A 17606-nucleotide genomic window follows, 5' to 3' on the forward strand; every position below is an offset into this window, starting at 1 on the left:
CGGTTAAGCCGAGGGACGCCGAAGCTCAACGCAGGAACGGGCGAGCTGCACTCTAAAATTGCCGAAAGCCAGTGGGCCTATACTAGTCCAGGAAGGCCCACTATAAGCTTCAACAAGGACACTCCCTCACCAAAACAGAAATTGGCCTCCCTGGTGCAGCATGCGCCCCCTACCTCCCTCATGATTCTTGAAATGTTATATTTGTGACGGGAATACTACATGAGCTGAATTGGTTGCTTTGCCGCGTCTTCGAAAGCAGCACTATCGCGGTGCACAAGACGGAAGCTTGGCCTGCTTTCATTGCGATAGAAATTATACGGACACTCGAGGCGCATCCACGGCGGTCGTGCTGTGCCGCCGATGGCGCAAGTATGATTCGCATGCCCAGGGTTAGAGGATCTCCACAGACGCGGAATGCGTTTGGCTACAAAAACGACGAGGCAAAGTGGACGCAGTAGAGCGCCACGCTCGCATCAAGGTCACAAGTGCTGTGCTCACGCAAACTGCTGATCTGCTCGGTGTATGCTGCGGTCTGAGCAGTAAATGTCAAGCTAACGTTATCCAGCATCTACGTTATGTAACGTTATCTAGTATCGCCGATGGTCTCATGTGGAGTAGTGTAGCAATGAGGGGCGACGCCTGCCGGCGTCGCGATACGCCTGATAGCGGCTGTTCCATCTGTTCATTATTCCGTGCTGCGTAGCGCTAACATATCGCAACCGCGCATACTCGCAACACTCTCTGGGGAGTTCAAACACAATGCTAAACCTTGCTGTCTCAGTCAGTGCTTAACTGCCATTTTGTTTGACAGCGAAGTTGTATGTGTTAGCCGATTCGTTCGTCCGTCGTCTACACGCAGAAACTATCATCATCAGCAATTGCTCGAGCGTCGTCGTCTTCTTCCACAGCTGGCTGCGTTGCCGCTCATCATTCCAGCGTAGAGTTTCACTTCTGTCGTCGTATAATGGGGAGGCCGCGTTTACGGGGCTATGAGTCATTGTTCAAGGGGGTATGAGCCATTCATTGTCTTACGTGACGGACAGATTTAAATTTTGAAGCAATTTAATTTTGAGGAATTGAAAGCGGTGCGACAACGGCGGGCTGCGGCATACCGTCAATAACGTATACCCGCATTAAGAAGCACAACCTTATTAAGAAACACAAAGACGTAACCAAAAATTGAGAAATACTTTATTGTACCATCCGGATTAACCCAATAATAAAGACCGCGGCCGGACGTTTCAGCTTCGCCGGTTAACAATCTGTACGGAGTGCTTGGGCGGTGACTTTTATTGATTCGGGAGCTTTCATTTAAACGCAAAAATGTCACAGTTTCGCCCTAAGGGCGAATCAATGAATGCGATAGCAACACAGCAATGTCATACGAAGTAAGGTGAGCGGCTTTGGTAGCAATATGAATTGTAGTAAACATGAGCTGATTAAGTAAGCAGGTGTGCTGCGGCGTAAGTAGACCGACATGAAGAGAGACTCGATGACCACGAAAACGCGCGTGTCAAACGGTGGTGTTGATGAGAAGCGCTGCTCGTGGGCAGCGCGTGCGAAGGGACACACCTGTAGCGCTGCACTGCCGATCCGGGCAGCATTGCATGTGTAGCGTGCGTTGGAAAATGTGGCCCGACTATTACTAACTGTGGTGTGAGCGCGCACAAACAAACATGAATAGATCACACTGAATGACTGCAGACAACGTCTGTCAAAACGCTGGCAGCAAGCGCATATACGCCGGAGCGGGCGAAGGTACGTGCGGTGTATCGCTTAAATGGAAACTGAGCGGCGAATGCACAGCGCATAAATGTCAGAGCCGTGTGGAGATAAGAGACGGTGCGAGCGAGCGACGAGCGCGGTTGTTGGCAGAGTAGAAATGCGCCCCCCCTCCCCCCCCGCTCCCTCCGGCGCTCGCTTCCCGCTTCCTTGCTTGCGCGCGGAAGATTGAGTGCGTTCGCTCTCCGTGACAGCGTGCGTCCCCGCACGCTTTCGCTCGTGCATACGGCGCGCGGCGAATATTTTATCTATACGGAACCTCACGACGACGGCGACGACGACGGCGACGGCAACGCCGACGGCAGAAATCCGGTGGAAGTGTCCATATAATTGCTATCGCAATAAAAAAGAGCTACGGAGGAGATGGCACGCCAAAAGTAATTTAAATTGATGTTTTAAAACGTAGTGTATGGTGGCCAATCTGCCGTTATTATAATATACGAAACTACCCTAATGCAAGAACCAGCGTTTTCCAATGCGATTCAGTGTCAAAAAAGCTAGCGTAGCTTGCAGTGGAGCCGCAATGCTAAAGAGACAACGGAGCTGATGGGCACCTAGCTCAACCCGACTTTATGGCTAGGCTAAGCACTACCAAGTCCTCCCCGCATTATCCGAAATTTATTGATTATCAATCGATTATTGATTAGATATTTATTGGCTATCGATTAGCTATCGATGAGTGACTAAGCTTAAGTAGTCCCAACCATGCTTAGCTAGACTTAGCCAGGCTCAGCTTCGCTAGTTAACAGGGCTAATTGCCAGTGCCCTTGGACCCTTTCTGCACAATCGCCAGGATCGGCCAACATTTTCTGTGGACGAATAACGAAATAACGGCCGGCTTAAGCAGCTCCGCTGTTAAAAACGCACTGGTTTCACACTGCAAGGCACTGGACGAGACGACGCTGGTTTCACTGCTATGACACTGGGGTGCACTGGTATGGGTGTAAACGCGCTGGTTCTCGCAAGGGTTCATGGATTGTACTGGAAACTGCACTAGTTGCGTTTTTGTCGCACTGGTTCAAGTACGCAAGGAGTATAGGCGCTGCCTGCGTTTCTTGGCTAGGTGGACGCCTTTTGTGGATGCCGGCTGGCATCCACAAAAGGCGGAAGCCGTGCCCGGTAAGTACGTGGCTTCTCCCACCGGAATGGACGCGAACGCCTTCCGCAGCAAGAAAAAAAAAAGAAATTGGAGAATCCCTAAGGATGTTCTTATGATATGCAGCACCCTTATGCAGTACATGAGGGTGCTGCAAAGTGGTGTGGTGGAGCTGTGCTACAAAGAATGAGACAACACCACATTGCAGCACTCTTCCGTTAGAACAACCTAGTTAAAAGAAACGCTTTCGCGTTCTCATCTCATGAGAATATGCTTAGTGCTGGGCTGCTGAGCACGAGGTCGCGGGATCGAATCCCGGCCACGGCGGCTGCATTTCGATAGAGGCGAAATGTGAAAACAGCCGGGTACTTAGTTTTAGGTGCACGTTAAATAACCCCAAGTGGTCGAAATCATTACGGAATCCCCCACTACGGCATGCCTCATAATCTGATGGAGGTTTTGGCACGTAAAACCCCATAATTACCATTAAGAATATGCTTAGGGATCCTGCAATCTTTTTAATTGTTTGATAGAACTTTATTGGAAGATACTAGTCTCCTTTCCTAAATAACGCTACATGTTGAGCTCGTGCCGCAGCTTGGAATGAAGGTGCGTGACCTGCTCAGTTTATGCGTGACACTGAAAATCACTTTTGTTTTTTGCATTTCCCTTTTGACTGCGCGCATAGCTATGTTCTCGAAAAAAATACGCAAACAGAGATAACAACCTCGTTCTTTAGCAGTTTGCATTTTTTATTCAATCTATGTCGTCAACGAGGGCTCATTCCTCCGCAGTTGGTTTACATTTCGTGCACGTTCACCGACTTCTTATGTCAGCGTCCGTGACGTATTCCTGTAATGGTTACCGATGTCTGCGAGTCTTCGCAGTGCTGTGTAGTCGACACGAAATCATCAAAGCCAGCAGCCATTCGGACGCATTCGAACGGGCCCGAGAAAGCCTGCAGCTGATTGGTATTACCGCACCAATAACAACGCTGAGGCAATTCGTGCGATTTCACTTTCCATTGTGAACTGAAAAAACATAGTAAAAAGTTCTGAGACTCAAATACACACATTTTAGTATCCGCCACATGCTGAGATCGTTTCCTTCCACCCAAGGTATAGCGTACCCGCTGAGTCCGTCTACACACTATCGTGGCCCGTCTGGGATCATGAAAAAACAAGTTTAGCGAGGAAAAAACCACTCTTTCGCATCAGCTTTTTTTAAGTAAACAATTTTATTGTGTGTGTGTCTATATATAGCGTCGGCACAAGAATCAATGAGCGCTGATGTCAGGCGTTAAAAGCTTACGTACACGTGCTGTCGCCGAAGCCTGCCAGCTGCAATAACCGACGCTTCTCTCACGGAGATATGTGACTACAGAGGCGTGTCGAGTGAAGCGCAATGTTGAACTAAGAAAATGATGCATTTCCCTTTGCACGAAGAACAAGAAACGGCTATCAAAATCGGCAGTAACAGCCCGCACAAATGCCCCGGTCGGCAGTTCACATGAGACATTTTTCAAAGTTCAAATATCTATCAAGGCAAATCTTCAAGACATGCTATTCAATGCGGACAATTTTTTCATTCTCGTAAATGCGTAAATTTTAGTCGCGGGGCTATAGCGCATCGACTCAGTCTGTACATGTAAGCATTCACTGAAACTGCGTCTGGGCATTCACGTGGTAAATTACTCACAAATCGCCATTTTTCGGCATAGCTAGTGGTAAAATACACGGCTTATGATCTCTAGCTCGGAGGATCTAATCCTGGTGGTCGTGTTAATCTTTCTTTTCCCCCCCTTCTTTTATTGCATTAATATGCTTTTGTTGCTTTCTGTGTTAATATATATTTATATTGTCACGTGGTAGTGACGGTCAATAAAACATTGACAACACTGTGAATCACAAAACTAACTTTTTATTGGGCGAACAGCATCGATAACGTTCGAGAATCTTCCGATACACGCAGGCGTGTTCTGCGCCGAGCGATAACGTTCAACATTTGTTACCCGGTGAAAGATAAGCATGTACACGTGTAAAAATATATATCTATATACTATACTGTAGCCAGGCACCACGTTTTTTTTCGCTGTGGAACGGCTTTTCGGCCCAGTACCTAGCGCCCTCCAGTATCCCGCGCCAGTCCAGCGCTCCAGCATCCAGCGCGCGACAATAATCCGGCATGGGACTGGACACTGGGTAGCGTTGTGCAGTAGCATAATAAAATAATTATAACAAATCGAATAATTAAGAACAACAGAAAAATGCTGGACGCCTTTTCTGTGCTGTAAGCAAAGTACAGTTGGCTTTATCAGCATAGAAGGCTCTGGTTTTCTTTAAAACTTGTTGCACTGGTGTAACGGACACCCTGTACCTACAAAGAAGCTCTTTACCTAAAGCGATCACATATTCATCCCTAGATAGTCCTCTCTAAATAACTTCTAACAAAAGCTAAAGCAAGGACGAGCTGCGCGATAGAATCGATTTTACATCACAGCATCCAACTGTAAGCAAAATTGATGGAGTAGTATAGTTTACTAGCTAATCATGCGCACTAAAGAAATGAAAAGAAATTATGCCTCTACCGGTGATCGAACAATTACGTGACTATTTTTAAAACGAAGACTTCTTTGCGAGTCCTCCTAGACTTTCCTGACCGTGGCTGCTGTCTTGCCGAATACACTAGCGGATGTATTCACAGAGGTTATGCGAAGTGGCTCATACAAACATCGCATGCTGACCACGTATTTCCAGCTATGTTCGGCGTACAATATTAACACATAATAGGGAGTTTTGAATTTTGCATAGGCTTTGCGCACCCAAAGCGCCACACCCTGCTTGCGTTCTTTTGTGCAGCTTTGAGGTTGTTTTGTGTTTTGTTTCGCGTTCGTCTTTACGCCCGGTTATGTGCGTCCCCTAACTTTGGGCGCGCAAAATCTAGAACTCCCTAATGTCGGTTCACAGGCATCTGTTAATGGAATGGGGAATTATATTGAATGGGCTCTTTTATGATGTTTTCTTCGATTCAGTCCCTGAATTTTTGGCCAATCCTCCAGCGCGGGCATTTCCCACTATGTACGATTCATAATGGCGGCTATTACCGATGTGTTTCAAGCACACCGATTTGTTAATAGAATAGTTAAAGATATTTCACGAATTGTTTGATTTAAATATTCCGTATTTGCCAGTGGAGGTGTGCCCGTTTTTTGCCGATCTTCCACAATGGGCGTGTCCCACTGTGACACAACAGGTACATAATCTGTGAGTGTTTCTTGATACGCCTCGTACTTTTCTGTGCCTACATCTGTAATCACCCAATTGTACGCACCACCATTACCTGAAAAGCTCTTAATTAACCGTTTTACTTAAGCTTCACTTCGCTTAGGATCAGCTTGTGCGTTGGAGCTGCACAAATTTTTTTCAAAAAGTTAGCTGGCAAGCTCATATATTGTATAATGTATTGGTATATTGTTAATCAAGCGCGCTTCGCTGTTCATTTACATACCGGTATTTGCATTGGCACATGAATTTATGCCCAGTTTGTGTCGTATTAAGTGTATCTTCATAATTAGCGATGCACTGCTTTACATTACTGGTGTATATGACTTGTATATGTTGAAAATCTTTATGCGCGTAGAACAGCAGGTTTACATTGATACCTGTTCAATACCTGTTCGAGAAAAACAACATTGTTATAAGCAGTACACATCGAACCGCCGTCTTACCTGCATGTGGAGGCGAGGGTCGAACATGTACGGCTTTAGTCCTCGCCTCACCTTGAAATTTCTAGAAAATCAATCAGCAATTGGTACGTGAAATATTTATGCATTATAGTTATTTACTAAAAATCATATACAGACGGGACCCAAATACTCCGCTCAGAGTTTTGTGAGAGGTCCATAGAGGTAAAAAAATTATAATTCAAGTGACCACATACGAAGCAGCCGCATAAATAAAGCGGTAATTGTAACATGAATATACGAAGTATGTATAATTGGAAACAGCGAAGGCAAAGTAAAAACTGTAGCTTTAAATCAGTATTAGGTTGCAAACCAGGCACACCAAGCACTCAGGATGACCTTAATCATTAGATAGTTGCAACTATAATGCATGATGTTACTGATATCAACACGTCATTGTGATTAAAATTTGAGTGTACAAAAGGCTTTTCTGAATGCGCCTAAAGATATTAATTAACTGCTGTTCCTTAGTATTTTTTCTCTGTTGTGGAAAACCAAGACCAAAAGTACCCACAATTTCTTCGAACTAGAGGCTTAGCGGAAGGCGATGTCAAGCTCAGAATCATCCGCTCATGCCTTTGCCATTGCAGAAACTGCCATGGGCGTAAAGCTGGACGAAGAAGACGTCGAAAAAACCCAGTTCCTGAAAGTGAATGACGAGTGAGTGGGTTATCCATACAGAGCTAAATAAAATGCTGTTAAATAAAACGTACTATGCTGTATCTTGAGGGCAAAACAAACGAAACAATGAATTAAGACCAGAACCTCGCATGAGCCAAGCGCACATTACTTAAAACGTGTTCAAGTTTTTAAGCATTCAGATAATCGGCACAGTGCTATCGTCGACGGATATTGAACCCGTCGACACACGACATCTGTTGATGACATCCTGGTCCCATGCTGTTGCTCACTTTACACAAAAAAATGGTGCTCACGATCTATAGTTGTCTTACGTGGTTTTCCCATCGTATTGTCCTTAATTAGTGCGCGTGGGTTCACCGAATTATCAGTTATAACCAATTTCTTCCAGTTGCAGTATTGCAGAATATGTGCTCGACATTTGCAGAATGGCCGCCTCAATCATGACGAGAATGATCACGATACACCACTGGCCCGACTTTATCTACAAGCGAACGAAGGATGGCCGAGAGTTTTACGAAAAAGTGGAACTCGTAAAGAAATACACGCAAGACGTAAGTAAAGACTTGCATCTCAGCTGCTGATTTGCATGTATGGTAGCAGCAATAGGATTTATTCGAGAAAATAATAGATTACATTGCCACGCCAGTTCCACTTACAAAACTAGTTTCGACCTAAGCGATTCAATTGCTGCTAATAAGTTCTTCAAAAGGACTGCCTTTGGTTTTTTGCCGTGCCGAAAAGTTAGAGTAGGTGTTACTTCTGTGAACGCACAGAAACCACATTAAAAGTCAACATATCTTTTTAATGCGAAAGCACATACATGCGCCGTGACGCGAAAATCCGGCGTCGTTGCCACCGTAGAATCGTACCAAAAATGGACGACGTCGCAAAGAGTGAAAACACGTGAAAAATGCCTGGATTGACGTCACATTTCTCAGGGAGGTTTCTGTAAACAAGAAAATCAATGGCTTTGATAAGAAACTTCGGTAAATTTCTATCTGGGTGGTAATCGAACCTGCGCTTCCGGCGTGCGAGACGAGCACGGTGTCCCGATACCACGGCAGCTCCACGCTTGTGGTTGACTAATGGTTGGCAGTGCGCGCGTCATCGCACACGTCGCGTCGAAAGGTGTGGCCTAGTGCGTGCGTCATTGGGCGCGTGACGGCGCAGCCAATGGGGGCGCCGATGAGCTATGTAGCTGAGTGGTCTTTCGTAAAGTCGCTATATTTTCTGCTCTTCTAAGCAAAAAATGTATAGGGACTTCTGCCGGAATTAGCGCCGCCGAATGAGATTCGTCGGCGGTGCTTCAAAGGGTGTCGCTACATAATTTTTTTTTAATTTCTAGGGACTTTTAATTCTTCGCGTTATAAACCCATCGTATGCAAGCGAGCGCGTTGAGACGCTTGGCGCGTTTTGATTTGGCCTTACCGAGGCGCAGTTAGAACGATTGCGCGGACAACGAACGCGCGGAAAAAGACAGTTCACCAAAGGGACTAAGATGCTTTCGTGCTGCCACACGTAAGCAGCCTTAAGTGTCTCTGCCGAACTTCTTTTTCTCCCTACCATAACATGAAAGAGTTCTGTGCATTCCATTAAGTTAGGAGCAAAAAGGAATTTGCTTCGGCTAAGTGCGAGTCGTATTTATTTCTGTTAATATGTGCCATATTTTTTACGATCTAAGCATCATACATTTTCAAGCGAAGCATGTATACGCTAGCCTGCGCCGGCGATGTAACGCAAAAAAGCAGCTGCTCTCAGAGCTGCACAGGTGCTGGGCACGTGCTCGTGCTCGGCACGCGCTCGTGCCACTGTTCCCGCGTTCGTCGTCTGCTTCTACAGATGGCTGCGTAGCCGCTAATCATTGCAGAGTAGAATTCCACTTCTGTCGTCGTAATGGAAAGGCCGTGTTAACGGGGCATGAGCCATTGAGCCATTCATTGTCTTACGTAACGGACAGATTTAAGTTTGAGCAAATTTTATGAAAATCAATCCAGAATAAACGCGACAGGGAAAGGGCTCGTCGTCAACGCGCCGATTCTAGCGTGAGGACTTCAGAAGCCCAGGCGAAACGTCACCGAAGAGCCGCGGACCCCGTGGTGAGAGAGAGCGATGTTGAGGCCCAACGTCAGCGTCGTCTAGCCCTCCAGGGCCCCAAAAACGGTGGTGCACGCCTCGGCAACGCTAGCGCCAACTTCCCGGTGCGACGGCCAGGTTTCAACGCCAGTTTCTCAACCGGAACTTCAAAGTCAGCTGCAGTGCGTGTGACCGGTTGTGATTCGAGCACAACGTGGTGCTCGGCAGTGCAATTTGTTCGGAGGAACACCGAAGAAACACACAAGCTTCGCTTACCCCCATTTCCTCGACAGGGGAAGGGCTACTAATTTTTTTACAGCGAAGCTGTTAAGGGCTCACTCTTCGATCGTCGCGTCCGGTGATAGAAAAAAAAATGTCACAGTTTCGCCCTAAGGGCGAAGCAATGAATGCGATAGCAACACAGAAATGTCATACGAAGTAAGGTGAGCGGCTTTGGTAGCAATATGAATTGTAGTGAACATGAGCTGGTTACGTAAGCAGGTGTGCTGCGGCGTAAGTAGACCGACATGATGAGAGACTCGATGACCACGAGAAGGCGCGTGTGAAACGGTGGTGTTGATGAGAAGCGCTTCCCGTGGGCAGCGCGTGCGAAGGGACACACCTGTAGCGCTGCACTGCCGATCCGGGCAGCATTGCATCTGTAGCGTGTGTTGGAAAATGTGGCCCGACTATTACTAACTGAATGAACAAGCGTGGTGTGAGCGCGCACAAACAAACATGAATAGATCACACTGAATGACTGCAGACGACTGTCAAAACGCTGGCAGCAAGCGCATACGCCGCAGCGGGCGAAGGTACGTGCGGTCTATCGCTTCAACGGAAACTGAGCGGCGAATGCACAGCGCATACAAAGGTCAGAACCGTGTGGAGATAAGAGACCGTGCGGGCGAGCGACGAGCGCTGTTGTTGGCAGAGTAGAAGTGCCTCCCCCCCCCCCCGCTCCCTCCGGCGCTGGCTTCCCGCTTCCTTGCTTGCGCGTGGGAGATTGAGTGCGTTCGCTCGCCATGATAGCGCGTGTCCCCGCACGCTTCCGCTCGGGCATACGGCGCGCGGCGAAGATTTTATCTATACGGATCCTCACGGCGACGGCGACGCCGATGGCAGAAATCCGGTTGAAGTGTCCGTATAATTGCTATCACAATAAAAACTAATTGGCCGTATGATGATGATAAGTGGTTCTTGAGGGAAAGGGAAAGGTTGGCGCTATCTGTATGCGCGAGTGAAAGCGCGCGAGGGCGAGGGACGCGCGCTTTCACGGGGAGCGAACGCACGGCGGAGAGCAAACGCGACTTCCCGGTGGAAGGGGAGCGGTGGGCAAGGAGGGCATCGAGGCACCGGTCCTAGACTGTGTGTGTGCGTGCCCACTCTCCCACTGCAGCGCAGGCGCGCAGCCCTGCCGCCTTCTGCGTAACGTAGCCCTGCCGGCCGTCACGTAGCCAGCGTTTTGACAGCGGTTGTGTGCGGTCACACAAACAACGCGCACAACTGTTGTCGACGGCGGCGGCGATTTTCCCGCGTTCGCACCGAACGCGCGCGGTGTTGGTGACGTGTTTATGAAGAACGTGCCAACCTTTGCCGTACACCCTATGGCGGCGTACCGCAGCGACCATAAGGGCGGTGTCATGGTCCCTGTGGTCACTAAATAAACGAAAACCATCGGGTCATATATATTCCTCATGCTTTAATAGTTCAAATAACCAATTACACCACCACATCTTAATAGTCATAATTGGAAATACATAATTCCCGCTATAGTACAGCTTCGCTGGTCTTCCATTTCCAGCCCAGTGGAAGGGCTGACAGTTTTTAGTTACGATCATAATACAAATATCAGTTCTCAGTAAGAGCCGTTTTATCGTGGTTTTCTTTCTTTTGTCCGTGCTGATTTTGCGCTGTTATAAAACGCACGATAAATAATAACCAAGTTGCCCACTTTGCTACTTTGTTTGCTGCATTGCGAGAGGCTGCCGCGTATATGCATCGAGCGATGGCCGTTTAGAAGCTAGCAATATGCCACGCGATATTCAAATAACGTCGCTTGGAATTAGCAAGTTATGTATTATGTACGCTATACCTATAAGAAAGACTTGCAGCAAACGTTATCAGAACGAGTGAAATGTTGCCGGAGGCAAGCTGGCTTTTAATCGTGGATGGGTAGTTGAGATGCATAGCTTTGACAAGACAAAACGAAAACAAAGCTCACCGACGATTACGACACTCCCTAATGCGAAATCTGAGCACAGCTGTATACGTGTTTTCATTTAGGAATACACTGGCTGGTACGGACAATCTGTCTCGTGCGCCACGTTGCGAACGGAGCTAATCGCTAATCGGGAGATCGCGAGAGGCTGCGCGTGGGTGACGCACGGGCGCGATTCACAGCAGCCGCCTCAGACAGACCTCCGCTCATGCAGCGCTTTGTTTGCATATACGGTATCGGTGGCGTCATCAGTGAACAGACGACGCGCGCTACTCTGGCTCCATCTCGTAGCCATCATCACCGCGGAGCATGCTTTACGCGGCACCGCGCTTTTCCTCTCACGCCATAGCCTCCTCTCTTCGCTATCGCCGTCTTTCATCCTTCGCTGTGCTCGTTCATTCGGTTACGCGGGACACCGAGGGACGACGCCGACGCTCGCCGCAGGAACGGGCGCCTAACAGCTGTGCTCTCAAAAGCGAAATAACTGAAGCGTGCGAAATAAAAAGTAAATAGTGGATCAGTGTTTGCGATATATTCCTGAAAGTTTCAGTAAAACGAAGGCGAAAGAAATCAAAGGGTTTTAGCTCTATCATCCTCCTCGTGACAGCAACAATTTGTGATGACTACGAGTCTAAAAAAATGGGTATTGCGAGAAAGCTCCCACGTGCAGATGTTTATGCTTTCTCTAGAACCTTTGACAGTCGTCTCCAAACCTAGGGCATGACCAATAAATGCCTAGCTGAAGCGAGTGAAACAGATAACGTAGTTTTTTCAATTGGTAGTAAACCGCTCGTTGGCGCGGTATACTCTGAGAATGACCACCTCTATGCTCCTCTCGACGTTTACGCCTTCACCGCTTAAGCAACGCTTCGACTTCTGGTTGCTCTGCTCAACGCACCTGCAAAATGCACGATACTAGTAGGACATGATGCACATTTCTTGCAGGTGGCTCAAACATTTTCATATCCAGATCACTACGGATGTTCAGTAACCTTTATGAATACCCGTTGAAAATATAGTTGGTGTTCGTTTAAAACCACATCACACGTTCACATGTCGCACAACATGGAGTGTATGCTCGTCGGCTTGTGGAAAAGGACAATTACACAGTAATAGTGTGAGGCCAGAGGTATTGAAGCAACGCAAAAATGCGAGAGAAGGCTATGTCGTAAGAAACAAGGCAGCTCCTGACGTTACGGGCATGCGGCGAACTTTCAAACAGCCAATACTGTCAGGATTCGTGCGTGTTTGAAAGCTGTTACGCTCTCTTTTTGAATACAAAAGGTCGACTCAAGCAATCTTTCGACGTCAAGTCATACTGTGAAGCGAGCAGACTGCCTATGAGCTATCACCTTTATACTTTGACATTTTCAAGAATAACGATTAACCAGAGTCCTTGCGATGCAACGAAGCTTACGTTCACGCTTCAATTACACCCATTTGAGAAAAATGTGTTTGCGAGTAATATTTCATTAGACTATTTGTTTTTTCCCCTGAGCACTGATCTTTGTAGCTGTATCTTAGCTGTAATTTTGTTTGGCCCTGAATCCGGTTTTCTGTTTGGACACCACGTTCACAGGAAATTATAATGATCATTGTCTTTATTCACGAGTTTAGAATAGCAACGCTGTCTCTGAACTTCCTGTCTTGCTCCAGATCCTCAGAAGTCGCAAGAAGGCGTACAAGATCGAAAGTGCGCATGCTGAGCGGAAGCAGAGCTTCATGGACATCCTGTTGCGCATGCACATGGAAGAGGGCGTCTTCACCGAGGAAGAGATCAGGGAGGAGGTCAACACGTTCATGATCGGGGTGAGCTTTCATTTCGTGCATGGTTTGCAGCCAAGCAGCAGTCTACCACATCCGGTGCACGGCGAAGCAGTAGCTTGGTTTTCTGTGTCGTACTTTGAAATTGAGCTTAGAAATCGCAAGGCTTCCCACCCCATGTGTGTTTCCCCTGTGTTCATGTCCTTCGTAGCTCTGCTCATTTTCCTGTGTAAATGATACGACGCTAACGCCACTCAAACTTCTATCTACTATTCGATAGCCATAAGAATGCAAATGAAACAGTGCAACGGCACCTATTGCAAATGTTCTACTCCGAGTGGCTATATCGTGTGTCCCAGGTAACGTTGGCCAACCTGTTCAACGAAGAAAAAAGAAAGACGAACAGAACACGGTGGAAAACACAAGTATAAGACCGACGGCGTTCCGTCGTCAGAGGTCTGATGACCGAACACTGTGGGTCTTTTAATTTTGTCTTGCCGACTTGCACCGTGTCTTTTAATTTTTTTTTCATTGAGCAGCTTGGCTAACGTTAGCTGGGACACCCTATGTATCGTGCTAGCGATGTTGGTATGCTCTATTCTCTGCATTATAATTGTGGCTAATTGGGTACATCACAAGTGTGATGTCGCAGAAGCTACCAGCACACTAAAGAACATAAGTAGGCAGACATTTTTATTTATTTATTTATTTATTTATTTACTTATTTATTTATTTATTTATAGATACTGCGATCTTTTACAAGATCTTAGCAGGGCGGGAACATAAAGTACACTCATACAAGCATACATTACAAGCAATCTTGCCGACGCCTGAATTCAACATGACACAAGGACAAAATGCAAGCAAAAAGCGGCAAATAAATTATGTGCAACAGAGTCAAGAATGCAGCCGCGCCTGAAAAAAGGGATAAATTATTTAGTGTAACGACTTCACCAGGAACTTTATTCTAACCAACTACTTTTCTTGTAAAATAAAAGTATTTGAAACAGTTGTTATGCGGTGTTAGCGGGGTTACTGCTAGGGAATGTTTATGACGGGTATCATAACCAGTTACAGGTGTTAAAATGTGCGAGGTATCAATACGGTAGTGGCCATTCACTATCTGAAAAAATAATTTTATTCGGGAAACACGATTTTGTTCTGTAATCGAACAGAAGCCACTATACGTTTAAGAATATCTGTTATAGAAGTTCGACCGTAAGAATTGTAGATAAATCGAACAGCTTTCTTTTGAATTCGTTCTAATTTTTCAATATTTGTTTTTGTGTAGGGGTCCCAGATGATTATTCCATACTCTAAAGTAGGACGAACTATTGTATTATATTCCAGAAGGTGGACAGCAGGCGTCGAGAATTTGAACGACCATCTTAGGGTGAACAATTTGCGAAGACAATTTGCCATTACAATGTCAGTATGTTTTGACCAGGAAAGATTGTGAGATATGTGCACATCGAGATATTTATAGTAAGATACTTCGGAGATATATAAGTGTTGTTGGCAAAATAGTGAAAGAGAAAGGGCTTTTTCTTTAGTGTTATTCTAATAAAGACGGTTTTTTCAGAGTTAATAGACATTTGCCATCGATGGCAACATGCAAGTATTTTTCCGAAGTCACTATTTAGCCAGATTTAATCCTGGGGGGAGTCAATTTCGTCATATAGTATGCAGTCATACGCGTAAAGTTTAATTTTGACAGATATATTCTTGCCAATCTCATTTATATAAAGCACGAAAAAAGAGGGCCCAGCACGGATCCCTAGGAAACGCCAGATACAACAGGTAATGTGTCTGAGGAAGTCTGGTTTATCCTAACAAATTAGGAGTGGTTGGTTAGGTACATTTGTATCCATTTTAATAGTTTATCATTTCTAAGTATAAAACTCAATTTCTGAAGCAATTTGCTGTGGGATACTTTGTCGAATGCTTTACTGAAATCCATGAATATATCGTCGGTTTGTTTTCTATTATTTATTGTGTTGGAAACATGACGGAAATTAAGCACGCATGACGGTCTTTCATTGCGTAATGCAATTTCGAGCTTACCCCCGCCTCCATGTGATGAAGTCAGGGCAGTGATTAAGCAGAAACAGGCTCACGCGAGAACAGTTAGCAACAATTGCAACGGTTATTGCACTTGCAATAATTGCAACAATGTTCAGTACAAGAATCTCTGCGATGACAGAGTAGACATCGCATATGCATTAGACACCATTCGACACGAGAAATTAGAGAAGCTCTAGATATGTTAACATTTTCAAAAGATGCGCCTTTTATAGATACTGCGATCTTTTACAAGATCTTAGCAGGGCGGGAACATAACAGCGTGAGTAATATTTAACCTTCGTTTTGCAGCAGTACATGCTTAGGAAAGTGATTTTCCTTCTACAAAAATATTGCAGATTTAGAAATAAACAATAAATTCTGAGACAGTGCCATGCAGCCCTTGTTCCTTCCTTCGTTGTTCACAGCAATGCCCATCTGTAACGGCGCACCAACGTTGCTAAATATTAGATGTAGCGAAGTTTGTTTTTCTCATTATCGGGCAGCCACTGTATTTAGCTCCCTCTGTCGGTGACCTTCAAGTGACCTTCAACCAAAAGCCAGAGCCGTTAACCGGGCACTCAAAATGAGAACATGGCGGCATGTTGCGAGAACAAAACGAGATCTTCCGGACAACCAGTAACAACTTCACACAGTGCGGCCTCTGGCACCCAAGCCATTGTACAGGGCTGCATAACATACGCTCCAAACAAGTTACAAAGAATATTACTTCCGAGTTCTTCCTAATGTTTCTTCACAATACCACTCAAGCTGCAACTTCGAGTACGCTGAAGTTTTATTTTTCATTTCCAATAGCGGCGTTCAAAAGGCAGATACAGGGGACCAAATGGCGCAAATTTGTAACCGACCATTTCGATGCAACAGGAAGAAAAAGTGGCGGCAGGCGCTGAGCGCGTTGGATTATTACTACTAAAAACACGTTTGAAGGCGGCGTAACCACAGGCAGGAAAAAAAAAACACCATATGGTAGCCATTTCATGCTTAATACTCTCGAGTGCGGGAGAGCCAGCATCTTTTTTATTGAGTTATTTGTTTAAATTTGTTTATTATATACGCACAGCGCCCAATGGATCTGCTCTGCGGGGGGAGGGGGCGTCGTTATAACACCACGGACAATCATGGCACAACCTTTGGCGTTTAAGGATATCACCACACACAGTTAGAGCGCACACACAACAGACAAATAGAAAAGCATGCATGTGTTTAGTAGCTTGGACAGGGAATAACTTGTTCAACAACGACATCGTTAATTATAATGCAAAAAAAAAACAAATAGCATTTCACTGATTTCAAACATTTGAAACTGTTAACTTGCCTTTCACCGCCCATCCCTAACGCACACACTGCCTTAACGCACACACAAGGAGGCATTTCAAGAAAGTGGTTGACGTTTTTCTGAAATAGCCCAATTAACTGCTTTGGACTGCAAAATTTGCAGTTTTTGAATACTGCTTGATTTGATAGTGTATGTGATGTCATTTGTTGGCTCAACGTTTCACCATCAAGTAAGCAATGGTCATTTCTAGTTTCTTTTTATTGTGTCTGTAGCTCTCGATTTACTCTTCAACACGGCTTCTCTTCGAATGCCTCTACTGTTGAGCTTTCTGCTTCTTCTGTTGCTCCATGTACAATAGGTACTGGTTCCATGCGCCTAAAACTTGTATCCGCAGCTTCTTTGTATTTCAGGTTTAAGGATTTCACGTTCCTTCTATTAGCTCCACAGACAATTATCTGTGACGCGCGAGAGTGTGTCACAGAAATGCAAAAAATTCTTGGCAATGTCTGCCAAGTTTAGCCAAGTGTACAAATTTAAGGACTTTCCATTACTTCAAAAATTCAAGGGCTTTCAATGCCTTGAAAATGGCATTTTAGAAATAAAGGGTTTTCAAAGATTGCTACAAACCCAGGATTCTAGCACCTAAATAATTTCACAAGCTTATTTCGGCAAGGAATTCAGAAATTCATGCTTATAACTAACACTGCACTATCTGTACATGGAAGCTACGAGAGCGCAACCATTTTGGAGTAAAGAAAAATACTGAAAGCCTTCGATACCACTTTTTTTTCTATGGAGCTTCGTCTTGCCTAGTTAAGTTTACAAATGTGCGTGGTTTTGGTGGGCGTTTCTGGAACATTTTCTGTGAGAAGCAGATGACGAAACGTGCACAATTCGGGGCAATGCACTGTGCCATTGACACTGAGAG

At 45.7% G+C, this 17606-nt stretch overlaps 1 protein-coding gene across 1 annotated transcript in view; it reads left to right on the forward strand.

The window, feature by feature from the left end:
• LOC119464912 (cytochrome P450 4V2-like) overlaps positions 1-17606 on the forward strand; it is a 240576-nt gene that overhangs the window by 148289 nt on the left and 74681 nt on the right. Inside the window, exons 5-7 of the mRNA XM_049655595.1 lie at positions 7211-7280; positions 7687-7813; positions 13213-13365. Coding sequence (XP_049511552.1) covers positions 7211-7280; positions 7687-7813; positions 13213-13365 — 350 coding nt within the window. The remainder of the gene's footprint in view (positions 1-7210; positions 7281-7686; positions 7814-13212; positions 13366-17606) is intronic.

The sequence above is a fragment of the Dermacentor silvarum genome, chromosome 9 (assembly GCF_013339745.2).
Source record: "Dermacentor silvarum isolate Dsil-2018 chromosome 9, BIME_Dsil_1.4, whole genome shotgun sequence".
Lineage (NCBI taxonomy): Eukaryota > Metazoa > Arthropoda > Arachnida > Ixodida > Ixodidae > Dermacentor > Dermacentor silvarum.